Source organism: Nicotiana tomentosiformis, chromosome 10 (genome assembly GCF_000390325.3).
Source record: "Nicotiana tomentosiformis chromosome 10, ASM39032v3, whole genome shotgun sequence".
NCBI lineage: Eukaryota > Viridiplantae > Streptophyta > Magnoliopsida > Solanales > Solanaceae > Nicotiana > Nicotiana tomentosiformis.
The window spans coordinates 76190046-76206945 of NC_090821.1; the positions used below are offsets into that span (position 1 = coordinate 76190046).

The following is a 16900-nucleotide window of genomic DNA, read 5'->3' on the forward strand; positions in this document are numbered from 1 at the left end:
CACACTACCCTCTTCAGCCTCACGGTGTGGGATAATATTGGGTATATTGTTGTTGTATATGTTTGGTAAAGCACAATTACCTTGATATGACAAAAAATGATTTTTATGATTTTACTAGTACAGTGGATAAAGTTTAGCAACCATATATGAAATTAATCCTGAACAAATTCAGGAGGTGGACAAAGAAAAATTGAAATATCAAGGACCGGAGAATTGGTGATAGAGGCTGGTCGCTGATAACTAGGTTCGAGAAAGCTAAACGTGGAATTTTATAGATAGAATGGGATAGGGAAAAATATTGTGCGTATTTGCTAAGGCAGTCAGTCACAACGACGGTCGCATCTCTCCGGAGAAATTAAAAAATAGTCAGATTTACGAGTGATCATTCAAAAATAGTCACAATTTTAAAAGTTATCGAAATTTAGCTACTTTTCATGTAAAGATAAATATGAACGAAAACATTGTTCAAAATTCGAAAAAATACTCCAGCAAAGTATATTGGAACTCCAGTATATTATATTGGACTAGTCTTTGTTGCAGCAAAATAGTGGCTATTTTTTAATGACTTGGCAAACACTGACACTATTTTTAAATGACCAGTCCGAAAACTTACTAGCCCGTGCTATTTTCACCATCCTCTCGCTAACAATCAAATCGACTAGCCCGTGCTATTTTCACCATCCTCTCGCCAACAATCAAATCAAAGCGTATATCAGGCTTTGGTCTAGTGGTAAGAGCACAACTATTAATATATGGGTTAAACACACGTCACAGATTCAGTTCAAAACTCTATGCAGAAGTTTACCTAGTATGTAAGTTGAGAAGTGGAGAGAGGCAGATCCATTATTCAAAGCTCATTATTGATTTTATTGGTTAGTGAATTAGCGCGGTTTATTTAAGACAAGAAACAGTGTATACAAAATTTCATTAATGTGTTCTCCTTATATTGTTATTGTCTTCTGGTGTACCTTGGAAGTTCTAAAGGATCAAAAGTACAAGTCACTGTATAGAAAGAAGAAAAAAAATAGTAGATGTTTATGAATAAAACCAGCAAGGAACGAACAAATGCAGCATTACAGGAAATTAGAATTTAAAATCAATGAGCGCTTGGAAAAAGATTGCATAGTTTAAAGAGTTCTCAATATAGGGATAATAATAACAAGGTATTCTAAACATTCTTGTAGACATACATGTCCCTCATATATAAAGTATAAACCCGAGAACTTCTGGGATTGTGTTTCGACGAATCACCCCTTGCAGCTTATTAATCAAGTAAACTAACTTGAGATCAAAAAAGAAGAAAGAGCAATTAGTCCACTAAAACCTCTTCAGCATTCAAATCTAGCAAACCATAAAAAACTGGAAAGTAAATAAAGTTGCAGCAAAGCGGAGTGTGCTTAGTAGGTGTAGCCCTTAACAAACATTCCTTTCTTAGCTTCCTCGCTTTCACCTGCTGCAGAGTATTTTCCAAGCTGAGCCAAGGAGTTTGCTTTTGCACGAATCAAGAGTGCCTTTTGTGCAGCATCTACATTCTCAGGACGACCTTGCCATGTCTTAAGCACTGTGTTCTGGAGTGCACGTGCATATGAGAACGACACATGCCATGGGTTGGGGCTCTGGTTCATGGCGTTGAGGTTGAGTGTCGCTTCCACTTCGGATTGTCCCCCCGAGAGGAACTGAAAGGTGAGAAGCACACCGATTTTTAGCATAGTTGACCAAGAAATGGAATAAAAAAACCAATAAGGAGCAGCAGAATAATGCCTGCTATATTTTTTTCAAAGGGCTGAGAATTCAATCATGTCATAATTTAGGATCCCTTTCCCGGTAATAGGTATCAACATTAAATATTCTACAGGTAAGCTATTTGAAACCTTAACAATGATGGTGGCAACACTAAATCCAGATAACCCCAAGTTGAAGATACCAACCGACATTTCCAGGCATTATGGGATGCGATTTTTTTTTTTTTTGGGGGGGGAGGGTTGGGGGGGGGGGGGGGGGGGAAGAGAGATCTGTGAGATGAAGTTTCTCTCACCTTTCTTATGGGTTCAACTCAGATTAGTTTGAAACAAAAAGCAAAGAAACAAATGAGGAATCAAAGAGAAAATACCACAGCTCCCACGAGAACATCGAGGATTAAAATATCACTTTGGGAAATGATTATTTGCCTCTTGAAATAGTGAATATGTGACAGCATATATTTCCTATCTATTGGAATCAGTTAGGAAGGGAAAGGGATATGTACCATGATTCCTGGAACAGCAGGAGGAACTCTCCTTTTCAGCATTCTGAGTGTGTACTTAGCAATAGTGTCTGGAGAAGACTTCTCTTTGTGTTCGGCCCCAGGAGTAACCATGCTAGGTTTAAGCAGAATTCCTTCGAAAACAACATTGTTTTCTGCAAGGTAGTAGAATACTTCAGCCCAAACACGTTCAGCAACTTCAAGTGTTCTTTCTATTGGGTGGTCTCCATCAAGAAGAATCTCAGGCTCCACAATTGGCACTAGACCATTGTCCTGCAGAATGTAAGAAAATAATCTTCAGCAATCCATGAATAGAAAGATAAACTTCCATCATTCCCCAAAAACATATCTGATGCCTTAAAGATTGTTCTCCAAATTCTTAAGATGGGAAAATATCCCAAAAACGTGCGACCAACAAATGCTTAAATTGGTGAATCTGGTGACTTAGTGTCTCCTACTTTCTTGTTATATCTTTTTTTTCTTTTGAGTAAGAGAAACCTATTGTCATGTTTTATCTTTGGAAAGATAGAAAGAAAGTCCTAAAAAGCACCTGAGAGATAGCAGCATATCGAGCAAGACCCCAGGCAGCTTCTTTTACCGCCAAAGCAGAAGGACCGCAAGGAATGCTAACAACTGTTCTCCTGAAAATTTCAAAGTCGCATATGATTTATGTTCCGTAATTCTTCAGAAACGTTTAGACCACTTCGGTCTTCCAAGGAAAAGGACAAGAGAAAGATGATAGAGGACGCAGAAAGTGCACAACATACCACTTAGCAAAACGGGCCCCTTGCTTGTAGTATTCAGCAGACCTAGAAGCCAATCCATCCAACCCTTGGCACCAAGATTCATCATTGGATCCTGGTAGGGGTACCAAACCCTGTAAATAAAAAGAAGGGTTAAAATTGGGCAAAGTTCAACAGGCAAAAAAAATATTTGTACAAAAGTAGCAGCATAATCCCTGAAGCGCGGAAAAAGTTACACAAAACATAGAAAATCACACCTTGTCAACTTTGATCCCAGGTACAATATTCTGATCGCGCAAGCAGTCAACCATCTTCTTCCCATCGGTAGTTGACTGATAAAGTGTCTCCTCAAATAGAATGGCACCAGAGATGTAATCACCTAGTCCGGGAGTGGTCAACAAGAGTTGACGGTAAGCTTGTCTGTTTGCTTCTGTATTGTCCAGACCAATTGACGCCAGTCTCTTTCCGCAAGTTGCGTTTGATTCATCAATGGCAAGGATGCCCCTTCCAGGAGATGCAATAGTTTTCTACATCAACAAAACAATGAGCAGCTTAGTTCAAAATCATTATATATTGCACAAGCATATTCTACTATACATTGTCTAAGTTTACAAGGACGTTACAGAAAAGTCACTTTTAATTCAGAGGCGGATCTAGCACTTTGTATTGTGAACACACTACCAAACCCACTGATTGTGGCTCGGACCATGTCTACATATGCAAAAAAAAAATCATATGCATGGATGTAATAAATCGCACTTCATCTAAACCCACTGACTCAACCTCTAACTTTTATCAACTTTAAAGCTAAATTACATTAAATTTAAGAAAATGAGGTTCCATCAATAAAGTTCCTTCCTTCAAGAAAGGGTTTGTAAACTACCAGAAAACAAAAAGATCAGCTTTTTCTTGTTATTTACAGCGTGAAACAGACAAGACATCACTCTAATTAGATGAAAGGCACCCTTAAAATAGCTAAAACTTTCTTAAAATCAGTCTTTCCTGAACTAAATGCGAATTCAGGCACGTAATGAGCATGTTTATATGTAGCGGCCAAATGTAAGCCCAGAGAATCACTTTTTTAGTAACTTTGGAAAATAATTTTCTAAACATCCAATGAAAAGAAAGGATTTTGAAGACCTATATAACTAGAATAAATCCTATAAAGAAATCCAATTCATAAGTACAGCCAAATATATCAACATCATTATGAACGATTAAAAAACAAAAGTTGACCAACTAAACCTTTTCAATTTCAATCAACCCACTTAAACAAATGGCAGTACAGTTTTAAAATTCAGTATACTAGCGGAATTTACAAAAAAAAAAAAAAAATCAACAGAAAATGAATGCTGTAAACCTTAAAAAATTAGAAAAAACAAAATCAAAATTAATCACGTCGTAAAAAGAAGCTTTCAGATCCGATCACAAAACATGCAAACAAATAAGTGAGTTTCTGTGTGTATGAGAGAGAGAGAGGGAGAGAGAGATTACGGCGGTTTTGAGGAGCTCATCGGTGTAAGTAAATCCAATTCATAACAAAAGCCAAATATATCAACATCAATACAAAAAAAAAAAAATTGACAAACTAAACCTTTTCAATTTCATCAATTCAGTGGAGCAATTGACAATTCATTCCCAAAATTCAGTATATTTATGTAAACAAAAAAAAAAAGATAAAATAAAGTCAAAATTAATGCATCGCAAATAGAAGCTTTTTAGATCCGATCACGAAAAATGCAAACAGATAAAATCAGAAAAAAAAGTGAGAGAGAGAGAGAGAGATTACGGCGGTTTTGAGGAGCTCATCGGTGTAAGATCCGGCGCGGATAACATTAACACGGCGAGTAGAAGACGGCAAACGGCAGGAAGATCCTGATCGTTGATTAAACGATTGTTGACCGATCAATGAAGATGAAGAGGCGTTTAGCTTCAACAGACTGGAACTTGCTGCCATTTTTTGAGAGTCGCCTCTTCTTTTTGCTCTGTGAAAATAGTGCTTTTTTTTTGTTGAGAATTGGTAGAGACGGCTACTGCTAAATAATGGAGAGCGACGTTCGGGGTTGGTGGGAGACGGCTTTAACAAGAGGAGTGTAAACAGAGTTTTGTTTTTTGGGTTCCTCGAAAAGTCCGCTGGTAAAACAGTACGGACAACTCTAGTTGCCGAGCTATCAAATAATACGAAAAAATGTACTTATATTTTTAGCGCTCTAAAAACTAATCGATTAAATATACTATATTTTTTACTATATATATATATATATATATATATATATATATATATATATATATATTTGACTATAACAACAAAACAAAAACAAAAAATAGTTTGATATCATAAATGGAATCTGAAGAGGGTAGTATGTACTCAAATCTTATCCCTATCTCATAGAGATAGAGACTTAGTTTTTGATAGACACTCGGTTCAAGAAACAATGAAGATAAAGTAATGAAGTAGCAAAGAATATTAACAACAATGTAATATAATAACGGACGTGAATGATACAACATGCATAATAAAGAACCATAAATAAGACTAATCTTAAATATATTTTACTAACGAAGATAATCTTAAATGTTGTCCAAATAATATCAATTGTTCGTATAGGATGTGCATATTTCGGCTTGGTATGGAATGATTAATTTTAGTGTCTGAATTTTGCTTAAGATAATATAATATTTGATTTATAGCATAAGAAATAAGTAATCCTTACATACATTTAGTTTGTGATATTTAATAATATATGTATTAAGTTATGCGAGAAGTTATATACATAATTTTATATGGGACAAAATATGTAACAAGAATATATGTATAAATAATGCAGGGAAAGGGTTCGACTATTTTTTTTAAAAAATATATATATAAAATACATGCATTATAATCGTGGCATAAACGACCGTATATATATATAAAATACATGCGTTATAATCGTCCACGACCCCATTGTATTATATGAAAGGTTATTATAGGTGTTTGTAATTGCGTTTGATTTAACTTTCATGAAAATAAATTCCTATCGATTAGTTTTGATTCTTTTTTCTTGTTTGTTTTTTATGGGTTTTTTTAAATAAGAATTGTAAATTCAATTTATTAGAGTTATCAAAAAAAAAAATCCATAAGTTAATACTATATATTTAGCAAAAATTGAACAAATGGACGAATTTATATATGATGCATTGAAACATCAATATTCTTGGGATTGTTTCGTCTATATATGAGAATTTAAATTTATTTATCCGGCTTTGTCTAAGTTTCAGATTTACATAAAGTAACTAAAGTTTTTTTTACAAAATATATACAAATTCGGTCAAAATCTGCAATTTATTTACAACTTAAATACATATTTTTTGTACCAAATCCTATCAAAAATTACAATTTACATATAATTTATATACAACTTATATATAATTAAGTCATAAGAGGGAATTTTAATGGTCATATTGGGTTGTCCGTTGGTGGTTACATCGAGGTGCATGAAGGCTTCGGTTTTGGGGAGAGGAACGGAGGAGGTACCTCACCGTTGGACTTCGCTAAGGCTTTTAGGTAGGTGATTGCGAACTCTAGCTTTCCGAAGAAGGAGGAGCATTTGGTTTCTTTTCAAAATTCGGTGGCGAAGATTCGGATTGACTATCTCCTCCTCTGGAGGTGTGACAGAGGGTTGTACAAGGATTGCAAGATTATTCCGGATGAGATTCTCGCAACGCAGCATAGGCTCTTGGTGATGGACATTGGTATTATGTTAAAGAGGAGGAAAAGGTATGCCCGAGGAAGACCTAGAATCAGGTGGGGATCCTTGACTAAGGATAAAGCCCAAGAGTTGGAGGGGCGGTTGTCAGATATGGGAGCCTGGAGGAGCAGTGGTGATGCGAGCATTATATGGTCGATGATTGCAGACGGTATAAGGGAGGCTGCGAGAAAGGAGTTTGGGGTCTCGACGGGCATTTCTGGCGGGCATAAAGGAGATTGGTGGTGGAATGAAATAGTCCAAGGTAAAGTGGAAGCGAAGAAGACGGCGTACCTGAAGTTAGTAGGAAGCATATGTGAGGAGGGGAGGTGAACGTGCATGGAGAGGTATAAGGTAGCTAGGAAGGAAGCTAAGCTGGCAATCACGGAGGCTAAAACTGCGGCTTATGGTCGTATGTATGAGGAACTGGGGGGGAAAGGCAGAGAGAAGAAGTTATTCCGGCTGGCCAAGACGAGAGAGATGAGGGCTCGGGATTTGGATCGAGTGAGATGCATCAAGGACGACGATGATAGAGTATTGATGGAAGATGCCCAGATTAAGAGGAGATGACAGACTTACTTTCATAAACTTCTGAATGAAGAAGGGGATCGGGATATTGTGCTAGGTGAACTGGAGCATTCCGAGAGTTACTGTGACTTTGGGTACTGCGCATCGAGGTTGAGGAGGTCGTGGGAGCTATGCGTAAGATGAATAGGGGCAGAGCGACCGAGCCAGACGAATTTTCGATTGAATTTTGAAAGTGTGTGGGTAGAGAAGGATTGGAGTGGCTGACTGGGTTGTTTAATGTTATTTTTAGGGCAAAGAGGATGCCTGATGAGTGGAGATGAAGTACGATGGTTCCGTTGTATAAGAACAAAGGTGATATCCAGAGTTGTAACAATTATAGGTGTAGCAAATTACTGAGCCATACCATGAACGTTTGAGATAGGGTGATTGAAGCGAGGGTGAGGATGACAGTTCCTATATCCGACAACCAGTTCGGGTTCATGGCGGGTCGTTCTACTACAGAAGCTATACACCTTGTTAGGAAGTTGGTAGAATAGTGCATAGAGAGGAAGAAGGATCTGCACATGATGTTTATTGACCTTGAGAAAGCATATGACAAGGCTCCTAGAGAAGTTCTCTAGAGATGCTTGGAGGCAAAAGGTGTGTCGGCTGCCTATATTAGGGAAATTAAGGACATGTATGATGGGGCTAAGACTCGGGTTAGGACAGTAGAAGGCGACTCTGAGCATTTTTCGGTTGTTATGGGGTTACACCAAGGTTTCGCGCTTAATCCATTCTTATTTTCCCTGGTGATGGACGCGTTAACACACCATATTCAAGGGGAGTCGCCATGGTGTATGCTATTTGTTGATGACATAGTTCTCATTGATAAGTCCCGAGACGGTGTTAATGAGAGGCTGGAGGTTTAGAGACAGACTCTTGAATCTAAGGGTTTCAAGTTGAGCATGACGAAGATAGAATACCTGGAGTGTAAGTTCAGCTCTGAGCCGAGGGAAGTGGGCGTGGATGTGAGGCTTTAATCACAGATCATCCCAAGTAGAGGCAGTTTCAAGTACCTCGGATCGGTTATCCAGGAGGGATGGGAGATTGACGAGAATGTCAAACACCGTATTGGGGTAGGATGGATGAAGTGGAAGTTAGCATCTGGAAACCTGTGTGACAAGAGAGTGTCACTGATACTCAAAGGTAAGTTCTATAAAGCAGTGGTTAGACCGGCCATGATGTATGGGGCTGAGTGTTGGCTTGTTAAGAACTCACATATCCAGAAGATGAATGTAGCAGAAATGAGTATGTTGAGGTGGATGTGTGGACACACTAGGATGGATAAGATTAGGAATGATGATATTCGGGAGAAGGTGGGCGTGGCTCCCATTGATGACAAGATGCGGGAAGCGAGGCTCAGATGGTTTGGGCATGTACACAAGAGAAGCCAAATGCTCCGGTAAGGAGGTGTGAGCAGCTGGATGTGGAGGGTACGAGAAGAGGTAGAAGGAGGCCTAAGAAGTACTGGAGAGAGGTGATCAGGCAGGACATGGTTAGGCTTCAGATTTTCGAGGACATGGCCCTTGATAGGAAGTTGTGGAGGTCAAGTATTAGGTTTGTGGATTAGGAGATAGTTGAGTCTAGCCTTACTTCGTACCTTTGTGAGACTAGTCTGGTAGGACTTTTATCTAAGATAGCAAGTGGTAATGTTGTGTCTTACTACTCTTTCATTTCTCATAGTGCCGGGTCTATTTACTGGCTATCGCTTTTGTTTTGCATTTATGTTCTGGTTTTCATGTTGTTGTTATTTTTTCTATGATCTTTGTGGTGGTACTGATATTGTTTCATTTTGTCTTCTTGAGCCGAGGGTCTTTCGGAAATAACCTCTCTACTCCTTTGGGGTAGAGGTGAGGTCTGCATACACACTACCGTCCTCAGACCCCACTAGTAGGAATTTACTGGGTCGTTGTTATTGTTATTTTTGTTGTTATATACAATTAAGTAAGTTACAGATATTTTCTATACCGTTTCTACACTCGACATACAAAATATATACAATTTGTTTATGTCTTCTTTTTAGAGTTTCAATATGAAATTTCAACCAAAACCACATCGAATCTTCACCAAATTCTCTCAAAATTGGGATATAAACTCCAAAGAATTTTTTCAATTATTTGCAACAACACCCAATCCAAATAAAAAATAATTTTGTAAATTTCGATTTTCCAATTCAAAGTTTCTAAACTTTCTAATGGATTAACATATTTTTCAATTCAATCTTCTCGCTTCTGATTGATATTATTTTGTTTATTGATTCCAAAATACTAAAAGAAATTAACGATCTTCCCTCATTCAAAAGTGATAATTCGTTCATTGTTACATATAAAAAACAGGAAAAAAATATATAATAGAATTGCTTGATGCAAATCTCTTTGTTCTCGTAAAGGTATGGCTGAAGTTGAGGAGAAAGAGGCCAAACATTCTTCTGTTAATTTATATTCCTGGGAGAGAGAGTTTTAAATACCTCTGGTCAATTATACAAGGAAATTGAGAGATCGACGAGGATGTTACACATCATATTGAGGCAGGATGGATGAAGTGGAGGCTCGCTTAAGGTATTTTGTATGATAAGAATATGCCACCTAAACTCAAAGGCATGTTTTATATAGCGGTGATCAGACCGACTATGTTATATGGGGCGGAGTGTTGGCCAGTCAAGAACTCTCATGTCCAAAAGATAAAGGTGGCTGAAATGCGGACGTTGAGATGGATGTGCGGGCATACATGGCTAGATAGAATTAGAAATGAAGTTATTCGGGACAAGGTGGGCGTGACCCCTGTGGAGGACAAGATGCGGGAGGCGAGACTTAGATGGTTCGGGCTTGTGAAGAGGAGAGGCACAGATACTCCGGTGAGGAGATGTGAGAAGTTGGCCCTGGAGGGTATGAGGAGAGGTAGAGGTAGGCCGAAGAAGTATTGAGGGAGAGGTGATTAGACAAAATATGGTGTTGCTCCAACTCACTGAGGACATGACCATGGATAGGAAGGTGTGGAGGTTGAAAATAAAGGTGAAGGGCTAGGATAAGTCGCATAACATTGTCCTTGTATGTGATAGTAGCTTTAGTACATGAGTTATCATTATTTGCGTATTTTCGTATTCTTTGACTTATGTGTTTGCTTGTCGTTGCTTTTGTTCTGGTCTTCTGATTACAATTCTCAATTTTAGTTTTGTATCTTTGTATTTTAGCTTCGGTTTTCTAATTGGTGTGATTGCTGCTGCGCTTCTTTTATTTTTCCTAAGCTGATGGTTTTCCGAAAACAACCTATCTGCCTTCTTGAAGGTAGGGGTAATGTGTGCGTATATTTACCCTCCCCATACCCCACTTGTGAGATTATACTGAGTTTTTTGTTGTTGTTGTTGGGGTGGAAGAGTGAGAGAAAATATGAAAGATTAGAGTCTAATACATTATTTTGTTAAAATTGGTAATTTGTATATTAACTTGTAATTAAGTTAAAACTTCAATAGTGAGGGCAAATAAGTTTTCAAATTAGTATAGATAAGTAAAAATCTCAATATTCTTATGTGAGAGATTTGCTCGAAGAAAATTATATTTATTCCCCAATCTCAATATTAAACTAACATCAATTTTACTTCTAAGCTTAACCAAATAACAACGACGCTTCAATCTCAAACAAATTTGATGATACTATAAGTTGAGATTAAATGAATAAGTAAAGATTCATATAATTGATCACTTTCACTTTCATGTGAAAAACTTTGACTTGCACTTGTAATATAGAATTAATCAAATTTGAATAATTAAAAAAAAAACAAGCAAATGAATTCTACTAATAATTTTCACGTATAATACAAAATTTATTTTACATTACAAAAACATAAACAATATTCGGTATGAGTATTTGCCTAATAAAAATATTCCAGAAAACAAAAATAGGTCTGAGGCCAGCTCCCCACATCCAAACCCTACTTCTTCATCACCATCAACAAATCCAACCCTAAAAAAAATGAAAACCCTAATCTCCATCTGATAAAATGATCCCATAAATCTTCACAATCCTCTCCTATATCCCACACTCAACAGAAATCCAAAACCACAATTCTCAACAATGTCTCAAGATGGCGCAGCAGCAGCAGCAATGGATCGGAAAAAGGATTCTCAATCAACAACAAACCCTACCCGAAATGGTAACGGTAACGGCGGAACAGCAACAAACGGCGCCGTTTACCCGTCGCTCAATTCTCTGAGGCTGCGTTTAAACCCTAGCATTGATCACAAATCGGATAATTATGAGGATCTTCAATTGGATTTTAGTCCATTGTTATTTAGCTCACTCGAACGGTACCTTCCGCCTACTCTCCTCAATTCGTCACGTGACCATAAGGTTCATTACATGCGTGAAATTCTCCTTAAGTATTGTCCTGAAGGTGAACGTACACGTGTAAGTATAGCATTTTCAATTTTGCAAATTACATTTTCGATTTTGCGTTTTGTAATTTGCATGTGATAGTTGTTGTTTTTTGTACATTTTGACTAGTGTATATATTGTGTTAGAATGTGGGGAGTGAATTGAGCTATGATTGACCGATGAGAAGCTGAAAATGGAAAACTTAGAAGCTGAAATTTTTTTGTGCTTTGTATTGCAATTTTGCATGTACATTTCCATTATGCAATTTGCTGAAAAATTAACTTTTTAAATTTTTTTTTATGTCGAATTAGTTTTTCTTAAATAAATATCCGTTGTTAGTATTAAAAAATAGTGAAAGCGCGGTTTGTGGAGCTTTAAGAGCTTTAAGTAGGCAGAGTTGTGAATTCAGCTGTAATAGAATGCCGATTGATGTGAATGAAAAAATTAAAAGAAAAATAAAAGCTAGAAAAATCCGGGCTTTTTGATGGTTATTGCTGAAAATCTCGGGCTTTGTATTTATTCTCATCCGTAATTGTCGTGAAGACAGATTTGCATTTTGCATGTGGGCTTTTTTTGTGATTTTTTGACGGTGGTGTCCGATTCAGCTTGTGCGCACTTCAATTATTCTACTGGGTACTTGCTACTTCCAACCAACACAAGTACCGGGTAACTCTACCTACCAAGGCTTAAGCAGATGAGGAGAAATCACCTAATATTTTTTTGCCTCCAATGCAAATTGAACCTGATACCTCATGATTTTCCTCACTTCATTGACCGCCAGGTCACACCCTTGGGTGCGAGATAGCGTGTTTCTCTTTTCAATAGGCAAATGATTAAATAATTCAGGGAAACGTGACCCGAGTATAGATGAATATAAGAACAACCAAAATTTTGGATTTTTGGTTAAAAAGAACAGGTGATCTTAGTTAAACCTACATGGTTAATTTGATTATAATGTGGTGGAATAGTTGTGTAAAGCATGCTAGTCTCCTAATGAAGTCCTTGTTTACACTTGAATTATTATGAATGTTGTCTGCTGATATAGTCATTGTCCTTTGCTTTGCAAACTTTTCCTTGCTATTTGTGAGATTTGTATTCTCTCTCTCTGTCTCTCTCTCACGCACATTCCGAAACTCTATCAGTACAATATTGTTTCATCTCCTCTGCTTTAACAGGTGCAGAAGCATAGGGAATACAGACAGAAGATTATATCAAACTATCAGGTATTTACTTTTTGCAGAAGGGATTTGCGGTTAATATCTAAATGATGGTTGTAAATGAAGAAATCAATTTTTATGCTTTTTGCTGTTAACTCTACTAAAGTAAGGTAAGGAAGTTCACATAACTTTGCTTGTATTTTCTCTGGAGGGAAATGCCTTTCAATTTGACGAATTACATGCATAGGAATGTAATACTCATTGATCTTCATTGAATCAGCATTAATCTACTTTCTTTCTAATTACTTTCCCGTCTATTCCAGCCTCTACACAGGGAGCTATATACCATGCATGCTGCGAATTTCTTTGTGCCATCATTTCTTAAGGCGATTAGTGAGAACACAGAGGAAAGTTACAGAAACATAATGTCAGAACCCTCTCCTGGAGTTTTAACATTTGAAATGCTTCAACCACGATTTTGTGAGATGATGTTGGCTGAGGTATCGACCGGCTTGCTGCTGTTATTTTGCATGCTAAATCTAGTTTTCTTTGTAGTTTAGCTTTTCTGTTTTCTTATCAGGTTCTGATTGCTTAGGTAGAAAACTTTGAGAGGTGGGTCCGTGAGACAAAGTTCAGAATAATGCGTCCCAATACAATGAACAAGTTTGGTGCCGTTCTTGATGACTTTGGCCTCGAAACTATGCTTGACAAGCTGATGGAAGATTTCATTCGTCCCATTTCAAGAGGTAAAAACTTTGTTATTGACTAGGATGCAGTAAGAAAGGAAATAGGAACTGATTGAGAAAATTACTTGGCTCTTTTAATCTTCTTCTTTGAAATTTTTGTGCAGTTTTCTTTACTGAAGTTGGTGGATCCACACTTGATAGCCATCACGGTTTTGTTGTCGAGTATGGGATGGATAGAGACGTTGACTTGGGTAAGTTTTGGTATACTTCTTGTACGGGCACATTTTTGCTCTTTCTTTAACGAAATTATTACCTTATAAAAAAAAGGTTATTGTTTGTGTAGTACTTACTGGGGTCAGCTATTGCTTTGAAGTGCTTCAAAGCCTTTTGGTTCTTTGAGGGACACTGTCTTGCATCTCAACCAATTTAATTTTCAGGTTTCCATGTTGATGACTCAGAAGTAACTTTAAATGTGTGCTTGGGTAAGCAATTCTCTGGTGGAGAGCTGTTCTTCCGAGGAGTGCGATGTGAGAAGCATGTAAATACTGAAACACAACCAGAGGTAATAATTAGTCCATTGTGCGAGTTGATAAACTGTGCACGAGGAATCTTTGTTCCAATAGGAAGCCACGTTTCCATTATTTCATATTTATCAACAAAAAAATTTCCATTATTTCATTTTTTTTTGTTTAAATGGTTATTGTGTTGTCGAAAGTAGTAGCTTTTTCAAAGTGCCCTTACTGTCAACAACCTTGTAACTAAGTGTAGTGCAACTATTTCAGAGAAAAGGCTTACTGTTTATTGTGACAATTTGAAGCCGTGACAAATGATAAATCTGAGTTTCGAAGCTTGATCTATGACAATCTTCTTGATCATAATCCGGAATGGAAAGTGGCAGAAGACTTTTCTTATTTCTTTTTACTTATCCAAGTCAAAATGATTCCATTGATATCCACCAACCACCATACGATGTGGATTAATGATAAGCTTCAGATGAAAAAACAGAAACATCCAACTAATATAAAAAATATGACATGTCGTCTACTCGTCTTTACACCAAAAGTACAAATGAAACAAAATGTACATTTTAACTCTCCGCTATGGACTCTCATCCCCTTCGAACATTTCTTCTGCTCCAAATTAGCCAATTAAAAGAGGAGCAACTTTCCACTAGTACCTTATACTGGCATCCAACTGGTGGTACCTTTTGTTGGCACCTTACTTTGAATTGTAGATTTGCTCACTTTATCTCTATATTAATAACAAGTGATAATGAACTGCATATAAATGTTCACATTGCTTGTACTATTGGAGAGATGGAAGTGTTGTATTAATTTTGAATCTTCAAAACATGCTGGACATGCTAGATAGCTTAGGTTTCTAGTGTTTTATAACCAGCATTATCTTTGTACTATCACAGTATCAGCTTGATGCTGTTTTTTCTAATAAAGTCTTACCTCATCAAGTGATAATGAATATATGTTGTGTTTGCTTGATCACCAAGTGTATCAGCTCATACTCGAAGTCTACATATGGTGTAATAGTGAAGAAAGAATGTTGTTAGCTCCACTTTAGGTGTGTGTTAGAGTAGAAATCATCAAATTCAGAATATAACTTAAGCAAGTCAAAAGCATGAGCATTCACTATGGATTTGGAACAATTTAACAGGAGATCTTTGATTACTCCCATGTCACGGGGCGTGCAGTGCTTCATCGTGGTCGCCATCGGCATGGTGCTAGAGCAACAACATCAGGGCAGAGGATCAACTTGCTGTTGTGGTGCAGAAGGTATTAGATACTGTGGCCTTGCTATTTTGGTCGTTTCCACTAGACAATTTGCTTCAAACGCAGTCGAGGAAAATTTGTTGTTTTTGGAATATTTATTGCTGCATTACCTACTGTTTGAAGTGATGCTGTGCTTTCTAATTGTTTGAGTACAGCGGCAGATGCAGCTCTTTGGCGACTAGTTCATCTGAACATCATATTCCCGCTAAATTTCAACAAATATTAGATCTAAACTCAAAATTTTTAAAAGAACAATGAGTTCGGAACTAAGAACCTTAAAGGTCAAACCCGTCAAAGTTTAAATCCATGTCCGCCTCTTTTTGAATATGCAATATTGATGCTTAACTATAGTCTCCTTTTCATCTGCACAGTGCCCCTTGATGCAAGTACTGAGAAGTAGTTTATGTATGTCAACTTTCAGTGATATGAGGAATGGTGTAAAGTGACGGTGGGGAAAGGAGAGAGTACTGTCTTATAATCATGAAAAGGAGACCTGAGACTTATATTCCTTGGGGCACCTAAATATATGTGCCATGCTGGGTTGGTAACTGAAAATGGCATGAGTTAACTGTAAATATATTTTTTTTCTGAATTGTTTTTGCTGCAACTCAATCAGACCAGATCTCAATAACTTGGACGTCTTACTTTCATTCTCATCTGCCAGAATCGTTGAATACCTAACAATTGCTATCTTTCCCTTACAGTTCCGTCTTTAGAGAGCTAAGGAAGTACCAGAAGGACTTTTCCAGCTGGTGTGCAGAGTGCCAGCGCGAGAAGAAGGAAAGACAACGGCTGTCTATTGCTGCTACTAAATTGGTATGCAATAACTTGTCTCTCTTGTAATCTCTTTAGCCAAAGTTGACAAGTTTTACTTATGCATTGCGACATTAAAAGCTAAAATATAGTTAAAACATGTCGAAGTATGTTCTAAATTATTTTGTCCTGTATGTTTTCCAGGAGCTGCTGAAAAGAGAAGGGGAAACTGCTACATAGCTGCTCATTCTGTTTTCCCGCTAATTTTTTTGTTTGTCCTTTTGCCTCATGTAATATAGCTGTACGCTCATTTTCAAGGCCGAAGAACTTTCTTGTTAGATATAATATAATATGAAAGGGTGTTGTTCGCGTTACCGAAATAGCTGTACATGTAAATCGGGTAGGTACCCTCCTATTTGCCAACTGAGATGGTATCAGTACAAAACTGGCAATCGTGTAAGCATTGTTTTATAGTTATGTTTGTTATTGGGGGCAATTTCTTTCTCAAGGTAGGCTATGCTATTGTGTTATGTTATCATTTCCTTTTTTATCGAGTCGATAGTTCTTCCTTTACCAATCAAATAGAACCTTGTTCTATTAATGGTGGTCTAATTGGTTGGCTAGCTGAACTTCCACTCGTTGGTATTGGTGAGGATTCGGTTTACTATCTTGTAATTTCCCATTTTTCCTTCCTCTCTCCTTATGTATAACTAGTATCCGTACCCACCGCGGAAATATTAAATATAATTTTTATAAGAAAATATTATTTGGAAAATGCGGTAGACACAAAGGTGCAAATGGTGTTATTTTATGAATATATAAAGGTATTGGATATTCACACATTCAAGTCATGAAGGAATATCTTGTTG

The 16900-nt window shown here is 37.2% G+C and overlaps 2 protein-coding genes across 2 annotated transcripts; one reads left to right on the forward strand and one right to left on the reverse strand.

Moving 5' to 3' along the window:
• Positions 1–1118: 1118 nt before the first annotated feature.
• Positions 1119–5146, reverse strand: LOC104089863 (fructose-bisphosphate aldolase 3, chloroplastic). Its single transcript, XM_070187759.1, has 6 exons — positions 4775–5146; positions 3243–3512; positions 3010–3119; positions 2793–2883; positions 2246–2515; positions 1119–1676 (listed from the first exon to the last, which is right to left on the reverse strand). The coding sequence occupies exons 1-6, from the start codon at positions 4940–4942 to the stop codon at positions 1398–1400; spliced, it is 1188 nt and encodes a 395-aa protein (XP_070043860.1). The 5' UTR covers positions 4943–5146; the 3' UTR covers positions 1119–1397.
• Positions 5147–11194: 6048 nt separating this feature from the next.
• Positions 11195–16539, forward strand: LOC104089862 (2-oxoglutarate and iron-dependent oxygenase domain-containing protein CP2-like). Its single transcript, XM_009594865.4, has 9 exons — positions 11195–11684; positions 12827–12874; positions 13132–13308; positions 13404–13554; positions 13659–13745; positions 13932–14056; positions 15163–15281; positions 15983–16094; positions 16236–16539. Exons 1-9 carry the CDS (start codon positions 11352–11354, stop codon positions 16269–16271), a joined length of 1188 nt encoding a protein of 395 aa, XP_009593160.1. The 5' UTR covers positions 11195–11351; the 3' UTR covers positions 16272–16539.
• Positions 16540–16900: the final 361 nt, after the last annotated feature.

Excerpts from the sequence above, each read along its gene's own strand:
- LOC104089863 (XM_070187759.1), bottom strand. The coding sequence starts at position 4,942 with ATGGCAGCAAGTTCCAGTCTGTTGAAGCTAAACGCCTCTTCATCTTCA. Across the intron at positions 3,513-4,774 it reads ATGAGCTCCTCAAAACCGCC|AAAACTATTGCATCTCCTGG; the intron begins GTAATCTCTCTC and ends TTGTTGATGTAG. Across the intron at positions 1,677-2,245 it reads CTGCTGTTCCAGGAATCATG|TTCCTCTCGGGGGGACAATC; the intron begins GTACATATCCCT and ends CTCACCTTTCAG.
- LOC104089862 (XM_009594865.4), top strand. The coding sequence starts at position 11,352 with ATGTCTCAAGATGGCGCAGCAGCAGCAGCAATGGATCGGAAAAAGGAT. Across the intron at positions 13,309-13,403 it reads GTGAGATGATGTTGGCTGAG|GTAGAAAACTTTGAGAGGTG; the intron begins GTATCGACCGGC and ends CTGATTGCTTAG. Across the intron at positions 13,555-13,658 it reads CATTCGTCCCATTTCAAGAG|TTTTCTTTACTGAAGTTGGT; the intron begins GTAAAAACTTTG and ends ATTTTTGTGCAG.